At 40.0% G+C, this 14,879-nt stretch overlaps 1 protein-coding gene across 1 annotated transcript in view; it reads left to right on the top strand.

Annotated features, from left to right (window-relative positions):
- Positions 1 to 14,879, top strand: part of DIP2C (disco interacting protein 2 homolog C) — a 173,695-nt gene that overhangs the window by 27,550 nt on the left and 131,266 nt on the right. Inside the window, exon 5 of the mRNA XM_023761777.1 lies at positions 1,417 to 1,542. Within this exon, the coding sequence (XP_023617545.1) occupies positions 1,417 to 1,542 (126 nt within the window). The remainder of the gene's footprint in view (positions 1 to 1,416; positions 1,543 to 14,879) is intronic.

The raw sequence follows: 14,879 nt of genomic DNA on the forward strand, positions 1-14,879 counted from the left end.
TGGCTGACCCCTGCTCTACCTAGCCTGTTTACAGGGTGGAGTTTTCATAGGAACTGCAGGAATACAGTGTGGTCCATGGTGAAGGGCCTGGGCCCCAGGGTACTCACACCTGGGTTCAAACCCTGGCAATGCCACTCACCAGTTTGATCATCTGGGAGAGCTGCTTACCTCCACTTGCTCCTCTGCGACATGGAAGTACTGAGAGCCCCTCCTCTGTATGATCGTGTATGTTGTGACTGTGGTTGTGTCTCACCTGACTGCTGCCTTCATGTCACTCTCCTTCTGCAGCCTTCTTCACAGCAGCCAGAATGATCCCATCAAAACGGAACCAGATCATGTCATCCCTCAGGATCCCTTGGTGCTCCCTGTCAGATTTAGGATAGGAGCCCTGACCCTATGCACCCCTCTCCCAGGGTCCTGTTTATTCTGCCAGCACCACCCTCACTCTCAGTTTAGGGCCTTTGAGTGGGTTTTCCTTCTCCCTGGACCTTCTCGTCCTGACAGAGTGGCTGGTTCGTTCTTACTGTTCAGATTTCACAGTGAGAGCGCTCGTCCCTGGCCTCACAGCGAAGTAGCCACTCAGTTCGTTTTCCTTGTATTAATTCTCTGACCACTTGTCAGTGGTCTGTTTCACCCGATGGAAAGTAAGCTGCATGGCCCTGGCAGGTGGCTCAGTTGGTTGGAGTGTCGTCCCCTACAGCAAATGGTTGTGGGTTCGACCCCGGTCAGGACACGTACGGAAGGCAACCGATCAGTGTTTCTCTCTCTCATTGGTGTTTCTCTGAGTCTGCCTCTGTCTCTGTCTCTCCCCCTTTCTCTCTCTCAAATCAATAAAAAACATATCCTGGGTGAGAATTTAAAAAAAAAAAGAAAAGAACGTAAGCTGCGTGATTCATAGCACCTCATCTACCTGATTCTCCACCTCTCCTGCCCTGAGGACATGACCTTATAAAGCAGGCAGCCAGTAAATATTTGTGGAGTTAATGTAGTGAGTTAACATACACAAAACACCCGACACAGTTCTGAGTTCTTGGTACGTGTTAGCTAAATCATTACTGACTGCCAGTAGGGTGTACATACCTCCCTGAACAGTGAAATGAATTACGAGGCTTGAAAACGAGAAGAAATATCTGAAGGTCATGTCCACTCACCCTAAGAAAAGAAAAATCACACATACATTTGCAGCCAGCACTTGTTATTTATACAGAATCTAGGGTAATAAAATGAATAATTAAAAGTCTACAAACGAATGTGCATGTCTTCTCACTGGAGCTCTTAAGCTGGCAGGTTCACATTTTCCCCTTCTTCCCCACCCATTCATAAACTGCTCCACAGGACCAGAGAGAGCGGAGAAAAAGCCTGGGCTTTCAGGACGTCCCCGAACAATGGAGTAATTGAGCTCTCTTTTTGTTTCAGACGTCCACACAGAAGCTGTTCAGGCAGCGCTTGCGAAACACAAAGAAAGGAAGATGGCAGTGCCTATGCCTTCCAAACGCAGGTCCTTGGTGGTGCAGACCTCGATGGATGCCTACACACCTCCAGGTGAGCGGCAGGCCCACCGTCGGCTTAGCCCGAGGCGAGCATGCCTTAGCGTTCATTCACTGCCAGCCCTGCAGTCACAGTCTTTCTAGCTTTCAGAACAATGGTGCTCTAACTCAGATTTTGTGACCCACAGGTCAGAAACAGCATTTATGTTCTCAATTAAATTTGGAGGGAAAGTTACCATCATTTTGTGTGTATCTATATAAATATGTATTTTAAACTTTTCATCAAGACTTATAAGTATGAAAAACTTAGTCTTATAAAATTTTATTTACTACTTGATATAGCAAAAGTGTCCGAAGTTCTAACTGAACATGCACTTTTCTTGTTTAGACAGGTATGTACATATTCTCAAGTCTTTAAAATATAAGTATCTTGTAATTTTGTATTAAGAAACCAAATGAATTGAAAAATTTAGGCTCTTAAATTTTTCTTGGAGGTCATCAAACTTTTCCTTAAACTTCAGACAGTATTTTGGTCTTTGTGGGCCCTAGTGAATGGGGTATGGATGTGTGCCAATAAAACTTTATTTATAAAAATGGGCAGAGGGCCGGTTTGGTCCATAGTCTGCTGATCCCTAATCTAAATGGTTGAAGATTATATCCCATTTACATTTCTGATTTTAATACTGTGTTTTTTTTTAGTCTTGAATTTTATGTAACTACTTAAGTTCTCTGTTTCACTCTACTCAAATAATTATAGTGTACAGCTCATGAGCTACAAAACCAAAGTGAGGCACACAGCTAAATCATCCAGGTTATTTATTAAAAACATGAAGAATTAAGCCCAATCTACTTGATGTTTGTTTTTCTGTGATTTTGGTTCTAGCATTATTCATGTCATTGTTGCCAAACCTAAGTTCCTTTTCTACACACCTAAGTTACCTTGCACACTACTTTGTGCAGTTTTGAATGCCACTATCTTTGTTCACAAGAGAAACTTAAGGTGCAATAAGAATAGCTGAACATAGACAACACTTTTGGAGGTCTTTGAGGATTAACCCTGAGTGTTTGCAAGCAGTGAGGGTAATGAAGCTCCCACTTCAACTCAGAGATGTGATCAAGTATCTTTAGTAATTCTCCAAACAGCTCTTAAGTATTCAACTTTGCATGCATTTAAAGGTAAAAGTCTTGAGCTTTATAAGACAAAACATATAAATAGTGTATTCCTTAGTCATTGTTTTTAAAATAGTCCAACAAATGTTCTTCATCTCAACAATACAGTATCCTTGGCAAAAATTTTTTGGAATTTACTTACTTTCCTTTGTTTCCTTATGCTGAGCCTCAATGTAATTTGGGACTATTTAAAAATCAGCATAATTAACATGTTCAATTCTGTTTATTTAGTTCATTATAATTAGCCAAAATTTTATAATGGAGTGAAAATTTTTAGTTTTATATGTTATTTGTGCAACAAACAGAATGGGCTTACCAACAAACCAACTTAAAATATATTTTTTTCCAGCTTAAAATATTTTTGACCAAATGTTTGGAACTGGGCATATTCAGGAAAATGGACATATTTCTGAACTACTTGTTTTGAGAAATGTTGAGTTTAAAATGCAAGAAGTTAAGCTATTATTCATGTATATGCTTTTCTCCGTGTTAAATCCATCTTCAGAAATGTTAGTGTCATACATGATGAAAGCCAGAACTTTCAGAAAACAAATCTTGTAGAAATGTCTTTGCAAAATATAAGGAATATTATCAGTCACGTTGTTTTGAGTGTAACATTTGCATTTAATTATTTGACTAGGAGTTTCATGTACACCATATAATACATTTTGTAAACTGTCATTCAGGAGTTCTAGTGATAATGTCACATGAAATAATTGTGTACAGTCATAAATGCCTCTTTATAACCGTACTTGCTTGAACAGAATCTTGGCTCATTTTCTCTCTTTCTGGTTGCTGGTAACTTGTTAGAACTCATTTCATGACAACTGCTCTGCAAGGAATATTCCTGGAGTTTATATTCTCTGCATGAAATGAGTGGTTGCTGACGAATGTCATAGTGTCTGGAAAAGATCTTATTAGGATCATTACACTCTGTGGATCTCAAGCAGCACAGGACTGAACTGAGAGCAGGAAAGCCCATGAGGTGAGCCCCACGATTCCCAGTTCTCTGCCTGGGGAAATCTTTAGACCGTGGCACAGAGGTGGGAGTCTGAGCAAGCATGGCCACCCTGCTAAGTTGAGGAGGGCTGAGATCCAAGTTCATGGGATATAAAGGGGCTGAAGCTTTCCACAGATCCATGCTAGCCAAAAATAGCTCCATGTCTGCTCAAGGTCAAGAGAATCAACCAGTAATCGAAGTAAATGCTAAAGTAAAAGTCAAGGCTTCAGAGTAAGATAGAATTCACCATCTAATATTCAATAAATAATCACTAGGTATACAGAGAAACATACCACTTCACCATCTAATATTCAATAAATAATCACTAGGTATACAGAGAAACATACCACCCACAGCATCTAATATTCAATAAATAATCACTAGGTATACAGAGAAACAGGAGGTGTAAGTTGTGACCATGGAAAAAGGAATCAGTAGAAAACCAACACGAGATGGCTCCAGGTTGCTCTCTGTAGCTAGCCACTGATCCACTGTCAAGAACACAGAGTATTGCTTGTCTCAGTTGTATTTGCTATAAGCATGAAATACAGATTTTGAAGAGTTTGTATTGAAAATATGACTGGAATATATTTCATTAACTTTTATATTTATTACATGTTGAAACAATATTTTGGATATTTTATGTTAAATATATTATTTAAGTTAGTTGTTCCTATTCATGTATTTTATAATGTGGCTGCTAGAAGGTTTAAAATTATATCTGAGGCTCCCATTACATTTCTGTTGGAAAGCACTTGGGTATGTGTTTGATATAGAGCAGCGGTTCTCAACCTGTGGGTCACGACCCCTTTGGGGGTCGAATGACCCTTTCACAGGGGTCGCCTAAGACCATCAGAAAACACATATATTCTTAGACAAGCATGTAAATTAACCATCCCTCCGCTACGCTCACCAACCAATCAGGAGAGTATGCAAATTAACCCAACAAAGATGGCAGTTAATTTGCATATGTAGGGGCGAAGCGGTGGAGCGAAGACTGAAGGCTCCGTCCGGAGCCGCGAAGACTGAAGGCCTGGGTCCCCGGTGCTGGAGGAAAACTGGTGCCAGCAGCCAGGGGAAGGGAAGGCCCATGCAACAGGCCTCTAGTAATTACATATTGTTTTTGTGATTCATCACTGTGCTTTAATTATGTTCAATTTGTAACAATGAAAATATATCCTGCATATCAGATATTTACATTACGATTCATAACAGTAGCAAAATTACAGTTATGAAGTAGCAACGAAAATAATTTTATGGTTGGGGGTCACCACAACATGAGCAACTATATTAAAGGGTCACGGCATTAGGAAGGTTGAGAACCACTGATATAGAGGAAGATGGGGTTTTCAGATCTGATTGTAAAAGATTTATCCAGGGAATCAAGTGAAAATATGTCAAAGAAGTAAAAAAAACAATATTGTCTTAATACTTGAGTTGAGCAGAGAAAGGGAAATATTTTTAAAATTAAAGGAAACTCTAAAACTGAAAAGTATAATACTGAAATGGAATTGCACTGGATCAGTTTAACATCGGATGGATAAAAAGATAGTTTTTGAACTTTAAGAGAGATCAAGAGAAGTGAACCAAACTTAAGAACAGAAAAACAGAAGATTAAAGTAAAGTTAACAGAACCTCAAGCATCTGTGGAACGGTGTTAACGTACTTGTAATTGGAATCCAAGAAGGAAGAGAGTGTGAGAAAAGGGCAGGAAAACTATTTGAAGAAATGAGGGTCAAAAACTTCTTAGATGGATGTAATTTCCACATACAGATTCAGAAATTCAGTGAACCCCAAGCAAGGTAAGTCTAAAAAGAATCAAACCTAAAATTCATAAAAGTCAGTGTGCTGTGAAATCCAAAGATTAAGAGAAAATCTTAAAACTCATCAGAGGAAAACAGATACATTATAGACTGGGGAACAATTATGAATAATTGCTCATATCTTCATATGAGATATATGATTATGAGGTATCTTATATAGGGTGTCCCAAAATTCATGCAAGAAGTAATTTTGATAGAAAACACAGGTTTATAATTAAAAATTGTAATTTTTTTATTGATTCATAAAGTATACCCTATAGGGTTATATGTGGAATAGCACATCAGGTAAATGGCCTCCACGGCTTTGCTGGCACATACACAAAGCCGTGGTCTTCATTGGTCTTCATTGTCCCTGCTCCTGGGCCATAATTGGTACTTGGTAATGCTTATCAAATTGAAGGAATTGAAATCAAAGGGCAACCGATATTAGAATCTGATTCAATAAGCCAAGTAAAATTAGGCTTTTATTTTGTTGTTGTTGTTGTTGTTAATGCTCACGCAAATTCAAATCTTGCGTGAATTTTGGGACACCTTATATATATAAAAGCCTAAGCAAACGAATGACTGGTTGACCGGTTGGCCAGTTGCTATGATGTGCACTGACCATCAGGGGGCAGACACTCAACACAGGAGCTGTCCCCTGGTGGTCAGCGCTCCCACAGTGGGAGTGCTGCTCAGCTGACTGACTCTTCCTGGTGGCCCACCCCGGTGGCAGCTACTCACTCCCTCAGTAGTCCTGCAGGTCCAATCTCCAGAGAACAGGCCAGGCACTGACGGACCAGCACCACTGGCACAATCCTGACAGCGCCACTGGCCTCCTGGAAGTTGGCCTCGGGCACTGTGGCTGCTTCCCCTCTCTAGACACTCTGCAAGGAAGAAATGATATAAAAGTGGCCACCAGGTGACTCCTGACAATTGGCCTGAATGTCAGCTGAACTGATCCAGATCCCAGGTCGGCAAGGATGTCCCACTGCCCGGAGGGCTGATTGCATCTCGGTCCCCCCACCCCCCTCGGGATGGGTGTCAGATGCAGGGTTCATGGCTGGCGAGCGCCACTATGGAGGTGTGAGCCTCTCCCGATCAGGACTGACTGGGTGTGAGCCCTTGGCAGGCGCAGTGGGGCTGGGATGAGCGGGAGCGGCAGGCAGGAGTGGCAGGCGGCGTTGGGCTGCCAGTTTTGGCCCAATCCCTGCAGGCCATGCCAAGGGACCCCACCCATGCATGAATTCGTGCACCAGGTCTCTAGTATGAGATAATATAATATTATGAAGATATAATAGAAGCCAGAAAACAATGGAAAGATACCTTTAATGTCCTAAACGGAAGGGGAAAAACTGTCAACTCATATCCAGTGAAATATCCTTTGTAAGCAAGGATGTTAAAGGAAATAAAGCAATAATGAGACCTTGAAAACTGAGAGAACACGGTGCCAGCAGAACTGCTCTGCAAACATGCCAGCGATGACATATGAGCTGATGGGGAAGGATATGAGATGAAAACTTACATCTGCAAAACAGAAAGAACACTGGAAACAATAGCTGAAAAAACATAAAATACTATCTTGCCTCCTTATAATTTGCTTTAAAATAATAGTTACACAAAAGACAAGGACAGATAAATCTAATTATGCTGTTGTATAGTTATTACATTTCTGAAGTAGGAAGAAGTTTGTAGTGTCAGGTTTAAAGAGCAGTTACAATATTGACCCAATGTAGAGCCATCAAGGATGCATATTTTTAGCCCTAGAGCAGTGATTCTTAAAGTGGGCGCTACCGCCCCCTGGTGGGCGCTGCAGCGATCCAGGGGGGCGGTGATGGCCACAGGTGCATTTGTTTTAACTTTTTTTGTATTACCTTTCTATTCTGAGTTCAATAAATAGTTTCATAATTTCAAACTTCAATGTTTCTAATTTACACCTTTCTTTACTATATTTTACGAAAAAGGTAGAAACATTAATACATATATCTTTCTGTTTAATTGCTATTAAAATTTAAAAAATTAATTTCCAGGGGGCGCTGAGTAATATTTTTTCTGGAAAGGGGGCGGTAGGCCAAATAAGTTTGGGAACCACTGCCCTAGAGCAACCACTAAAGCATGGGAAGAGATACATGTGAGAATATAGGGCATAAAATGAAACTCTTAAAAAGTTGTCAATAGAAAAGACGTCAGGGAAAATCAACAGAGGTAAGAAATAAGAGGAATAAATAGGAAAACAAGTAGTAAAATCTTAACTTTAAACACACTTATACCAATGATTATAATAGACTAGAGGCCCAGTGCACAAAATTCGTGAACTCGGGGCACAGGGTCCCTTAGCCTGGCCTGTTTCCTCTCACAGTCCATGAGCCCTGCAATGGATCACCCCCACAGATAGAGGCCCCGCCCACCCGCCACAGCCCGCCAGTGAGTGGCCTGGGTCTACCTCTTTGGGGCAATCGTGGAGCCCCCCCATTGATTGATTGCACCGCTGGCTGGTGGCCTGGGCTTCCCTCTGCAGGACAATCATGGGGCGATGGCCGGGCCCCCGACCAATCGCATTACACTCTCCTTGGCCGGCCTGGTGCTAGTGGGTGTCATAGCATGGTCGTCCGGGCGGTCGTTCTGCTGTTCAGTCGTTCGGTTGATTTGCATATTACGCTTTTATTATTATAGATGTAAATGAACCAAACACCCAATTAAAAGATAGAGATTGTCAGACTAGGTAAAAAGGAAAAAATACATCTATATGTTGTTTATAAGAGACACATTTAAATATAAAAATAAGGATAGTTAAAAATAAAATGATGAAAAATATAAATGCAATTTTAAGCATGAGAAGGTAAACAAGTCTATATTAATATCTGACAAGATAGACAACAAGACCAAGTTGTATAAGATATAAAGAGAAATGAGCAATTCACCAGGAAGACATAAGAATGAAGATTCATACATAATACCTAAAAATAGAGCATTATAACTTATAAAGCAGAAACACATAAGGAAGGGGAAAGTAGAAAAATTAAGAATAATTATTGGCCCTGGCAGGTTTGGCTTAGTGGATGGAGCGTCGGCCTGCAGACTGAAGGGTCCCAGGTTCGATTCCGGTCAAGGGCATGTACCTTGGTTGCGGGCACATCCCCAGTGGGAGGTGTGCAGGAGGCAGCTGATCGATGTGTCTCTCTTGTTGATGTTTCTAACTCTCTATTCCTCTCCCTTTCTCTCTGTGAAAAATCAATAAAATATATATTTTTTAAAAGAATAATTATTGGAGATTTAAAAAAATATACTTCTTAAATAATCATTACAAAGTTGTCAAACACTATCAACCAATTTGATACTGTTATTATTTGCAGAATATTATGCCCAGCTCTTGCAGGACATGATAATTCCTCAGGAAAGGTATTATTTTTAATACCTTTTTTGATGTATACTTTAGATCCCATAATATTAACCCATTGTAAGTGTTTAAAAAATAGCCAGATGGTTCAATAATTGCCATAATCCAGTTTTAGAACATTTCCATCACCCAAAAAAGTTTCATTATACCCATTTTCAGTTAATTCCCATTCTCCAGCCCATTGATCTGATTTATATGCCTCTATAAATATTCTAAACATTTCACAATGAAATCACGAAATAGATTCTTTTGCATTTTGCTTCTTCAGCATAATGTTTTTGAGCATCTTCCATGTTGTAGCATTCTTGAGTTGTAGGATGCATTCCTTCTCATTGCTGAACTGTTTCCCCTTAGATATGTCACATTTTGTTAATTCATTCCTTGTTAATGGATATTTAGCTTGTTTCCAGTTTTTGGCTATTCTGAATAATGCTATCAACATTTATGTACATATCTTTGTGTATACTTACAATTTCATTTATCTTGGGTAGATTCCTGGGAGTAAAATTAATGACTTATGGTAACTTTAACTTTTAAGAGCTACAAAATTATTTCCATAATTGCTACACCATTTTACATTCCCAACAGAAATGTATGAAGATTTTAGTTTCTCACCAACTCAATATTATCTGTATTTTTTATTATAGTCATTCTAGTGGGTGTGAAATGGTATCTCATTGTGATTTAATTTTCATTTCCTAAATAAAGCTAAGCATCTTTTTATGTGCTTACTTGTATACTAGAGGCCCAGTGCATGAAATTCGTGCACAGTGGAGTCCCTAGGCCTGGCCAGCGATCAGGGCTAATCTGTGGGGCGACCAGCAGGGTGATCAGAGGGCCCCCACTGGCACCCACTGTGGCTGACCTGGGTCCTGTGGGCTGGGGGCAGCTCCTGTGTTGAGTGTTTGCCCCCTGGTGGTCAGTGCACATCATAGCAACCGGTCGTTCCACCGGTCATTCCTCCGTTTGGTTGAATTGCATATTGGGCTTTTATTATATAGGACTAGAGGCCCGATGCACAAAATTCGTGCTTGGGGGGGTGTCCCTCAGCCCAGCCTGCACCCTCTCCAATCTGGGACCCCTCGGGGGGTATCCAACTGATTGGGCCTAAACCAGCAGTCGGACATCCCTCTCACAATCCAGGACCGCTGGCTCCTAACCGCTTGCCTGCTTGCCTGCCTCATCACCTCTAACTGCATCTGCTTGCTGGCCTGATTGTCCCCTAACTGGTCCCCTGCTAGCCTGATTGCCCCCTAACTACTCCCCTGTTGGCCTGATTGCCCTATAACTACCCCTGTGCTGGCTTGGCTGCCCCCTAACTGCCCCTGCCGACCTGGCTGCTCCCTAACTGCTCCCCTGATGGCCTGATTGTCCCTAAACGCCAAAGCCACTGTGGCTTTGTCCAGATGTCCAGTCTAATTAGCATATTACCCTTTTATTAGTATATTTATTGTTGAAATGTCTCTTCAAATTTTTGCCCATTTAAAAAAAATTTTTTGTCTTCTTACTGGTTAAGAATTCTTTATATAACCTGAATACAAGTCCTCTATCAGATATACAATTTGCAAACTATAATTTGTCCTTCTTTTTCTTAATGGTGCCTGTGGTAAACAGATTTATGCCCTCCCCCTGAGATATCCATGTTCTAATTGCTCAATGTGTATATTACCTTACATCGCAAAGGGGACTTCGCAGATATGATTAAGGTCCTAAGATGGGCAGTTATCATGGACTGACGGGGTGCACCAACTGTAATCAAAAAGGTCCTTATTCAGACAGAGAAAGACAAATACTATTTGATCTCACTTATATGTGGTATCTAAAAAACAAAACAAAAGCATAAACCTCATAGAAAAATAGTTTGTGGTTTGCAGAGGCCAGGTGTAGGAGGACAGGGAATTGGAGAAAGGTGGCCAAAAGGTACCAACTTCCAGTTATAAGATAGATTATTAGGCATGTAATGTACAATGTGATGACTATAATTAACACTGTTATAGGAAATAATATGAAAATTAAGAGAGTAAGTTCTAAGAGTTCTCATCATAAGAAGAAATATTTTTTTTGCATTTTCTTTTTTTGTATCTGTAAAATGATTGATGCCAACTAAAGTTAATTATAGTAACCACTTCACAATATAAGTTGAACAATTATGCCATACTTTAAACTTATATCAATTATATATCAATATAACTGGGCAGAGGAGGTCCTCATAAGAGAGGGACAAACAGTAGGACCAGAGGTTGGAGGGTTACACTTTACAGATAAATGAAGGGGCCAAGAGCCAAGGGTGCAGGTGATGCAGGTGCCTCTAGAAAAGGCCAAGGAATAGAGAGTCTCCCCTAAGGCCTCCAAGGGATGTAGAGTTGTGACTTCCAGAGCTGTAAGGTAATAAATGTGTGTTGTAAGCCACTAACATTGTGGTGATTTGTTACATTACTCGCAGGAAAACAGTAGCGCCCTTTTAAGCTTAAGAGTTTTTATTTGGACAAAGTTCAGTGTACTGATTATTGTTTTATGAATTGTGCTTTTGGAAGTTTTAGAAATTTCATAGTTTTAGTTCTTTCTGGGTCTCTGGTTCATTTCGAATTTATTTTTGTTTATGGTGTGAGGCAAGATCTATGGAGGTATTGTTTTCTGTTTGTTTGTTTGTTTGTTTTGAAATGAGAATACCCAGTTGCCCAGCAACATTTGTTGAAAAGATTATCTTTTTCTCTTTAAATTACCTTGAGAACTTTGTCAAAAATAAATGGACTACAAATCTAAGAGTTTATTTCTGGATTTAGTTCTATTTTGTTCATATATATTTCTATTCTCGTGCTCATATCATTGTCTTGATAACTGTAACTTCATAGTAAGTTTTGATATTAGATAGTGAAGTCCTCCTTCATTCTCAAATTATTTTGGCTATTCTAGATCTTTTGTGTTTTCAAATGAATTTTAGAATAAGCTGTCAATTCTCAAAAAAAAAGCCTCTAGGATTTTATTAGATATTACCTTGAATTTTTGTTAGATGTATTGCTAAAGGTTTTATCTCTTTTGATGCTTTTGTGAATGGAATTTTTAAAATCTAATTCCCATATTGTTCAGTGCTAGTATATGTATATATAAAGATATTTTGTGTCTTTATCTTGTATCCTGTGACCCTCCTAAAATCATTTCTTAATGCAAGAATTTTTTGGTATGTTCCTTGGGATTTTCTACATACAAAGATCATGTCATCTGTGAATAAAGATAGTTTTACTGCTAGCTTTCCAATCTGGATGCCTTTAATTTATTCATTTTGCTTTATTTCACTGTCTAGAACCTTCCAGAGAACATTGAATAGAAGTGGCAAGAAGGGACATCTTTGCCTGATTCTTGAACTTAGGGGAATGTATTTAGTCTTTTACTATTAATACAGTGCTAGCTGTTGGTTTTCATGGATGCTCTATATCAGGTTGAGGAAAATGCCTTGTATTTTTTTGCTTTGCCTGAGAGGTTTTCTCATGAGTGGGTGTTAGCTTTTGTGAAGTACTTTTTCTGTGATGTTTAAGGTTAACTTGGGATTTTTCTCCCTTTATTAAACTAATATGGAATATAACAATACTTCACTTTGGAATGTCAAATCAACTTTAATTTACATTTATATGTATATCCTGGTCACCACTTGGTCATAATGTACTTTCCATTTTATATATTGCTTGTTTCTGTTTGCTAATATTTTTTGAGGATTTTTGTGTCTATATCATGAGGAATATTCTGTAGGTTTGTGTGTAAAAAAGTAGGATGTGGAATGAAAAACTGGCTGTAAAAGGGCATAAAAATCTCTCTGGGGAGATGGTAATGTCTGGTATGGATACATTTCTCAAAAGTCTTAAAGGTTCTGAGGTTCTGTTACGATGATAATAAAATATTACTGTAAATTCCTTTACAAATATTGTTGTGTTAAAAAAAAAGTCTTATGTCTTGATTTAAGATAAACTCTCACTTCTCTTATTCTCATTAAATATTCTAGATCAACTCATAGCCCATTTTTCCCTCCTGGCATCTCACATTACTCACCTATAGTTAGGATTCTAGATGTCATGATTACATGGAAGTGTAATAAACTCACCAATAATTCATTCTTGAAAACCTTGCTACTAAGTGAAACTTATTAAATAAAAAAATGTTTTTAATAATTTTAATGAAAAAGTGATTTTTATATCAATCTAATATATACAATTTTCACAAATAGAAAAGTAAATGATTAAAAAATATTGTAAGAAATAAATGTAGACTTCTGGTCAAGATGGTGGTGTAGGTAAATGTGGTGCTTGCCTCCTCCCACAACCACATCAAAATTATGACTAAGCTACATAACAACCATCATTCAGAACCACCTGAAATCTGGCTGAAAGGAAGTCCTACAACTAGGGAAATAAAGAAGAAGCCACATCAAAACTGGTAGGAGGGGCAGAGACATGGAAAGTTGGTCCCACCCCTATGTATGGGAGATAAAAATTGGGAAGGATATCTCGGCTGCAGAGGTTCCCCATTGGGAGCGAGGGTTCCCAGCCCCACACCAGACCTCCCAGCCCAGGATTCTAGTTCCAGGAAGAGAATTCTCCATAAATTCTGGCTATAAAAACCAGTGAGGATTGAGGCTGAGGAAGACAGAGGGCTGCTGAAGTCCCAGGCAGTTCCTCTTAAAGGGCCTGTGCTCGGACTTACTCAGAATCACTCCCTCTGAGCTCTACCACTAGGCCAGTAGCTTAAAAGGCACCAGAGACATACAGAGAGGAACTGAATTGCCTGGCAGCAGGGTGAGAGGTTGTGGGGGCAGTTTTCTGCCAGACAAAGGTGTTGGCAGAGGCCATTGTCTTTTGATGAGCCCTCCACCCACAGAGCTGGCAGGCAGGCACCATATCTGAGACTCCATCAACCTGGCTCATACTGTTTGCCCTGTCTGGTGATTCTCTGAGACCCCATTTCATCCAACTTTTAGGGCCACTCAAGTAGTTTCCAGTGGCTTTTCCTTAGGAATGGCCTGTCTTGGCTCATGCTTCAGATTTTCCTAAAAACTCTCAAACAAGCAGCATCTGGCCTCAGCATCTCCCCTGCCTCTCACTAAGTGACCCCAGGCCCGTGATTCACAGTAGCCTCCCTTAATTCACAGCTTGGCCGCTCCTGGGCACTTCAAAGCTCAGCACAAATAGCAGCCACCTGCAGGTTACTTTACAAAGCATGCTGGGAGGCCCCCAGGCAGAACACAGTCAGCGGCTGACCTTGCCTGTAACTCCTAGGAGGCCTTAGGACCAGTACACCCAGTGAACAGCTAAAAACTATATCAAAGCATCACCATCCAACCACCTCCATAGGCAACACACTCAAAGGATGGACTCAGTGAGCACCAGAGCCCCATTGAAGTAAGTCCTGCTCTGTAGGGTGGGCCCCTGCACAGATGATCTCCCACATTCGTTACAGGTCAGTGGTCGCAGTCAGTCCTTTCAGCTGATCAGCCTGGGGGTGAATCCCTTCCATTCATGTGCTAACAGCAATCAAGGCTAAACTACAGCAGGAAGGTGCACACAGCCCACAGGAAGGCCCAGCTCCAATGATCAAAGAGGCTGCCCACTGGGCCCTACAGAACACCTCTGTAAGGCCACTCTACTAAGACTGGGAGATGTAGTAGCTCTACCTAATACATAGAAACAAACACAAGGAGACTGTCAAAATGAGGAGACAAAGAAATATGTCCCAAATGAAAGGACAGAACAAACCTCCAGAAAAAGAAGTAAACAAAATGGAGATAAGTAATCTACTAGATGCAGATTTCAAAATACTGGTTAGAAGGATACTCAGTGAACTTAATGAGACCTTCAACAGCATATAAAAGGACTAGTCAGAAATGAAGGATACACTAACAGAAACAAAGAATAATTTACAGGGAATCAACAGAGTAAATGAAGTCAGAATCAAATTAGTGAGTTGGAATATAAGGAAGCAAAAAACATCCCATTAGAATAGCAAAAAGAAAAAAGAATCCTAGAAATGAGGATAAT

This window comes from Myotis lucifugus, unplaced genomic scaffold, assembly GCF_000147115.1.
Source record: "Myotis lucifugus unplaced genomic scaffold, Myoluc2.0 scaffold_217, whole genome shotgun sequence".
Classification (NCBI taxonomy): Eukaryota; Metazoa; Chordata; class Mammalia; order Chiroptera; family Vespertilionidae; genus Myotis; species Myotis lucifugus.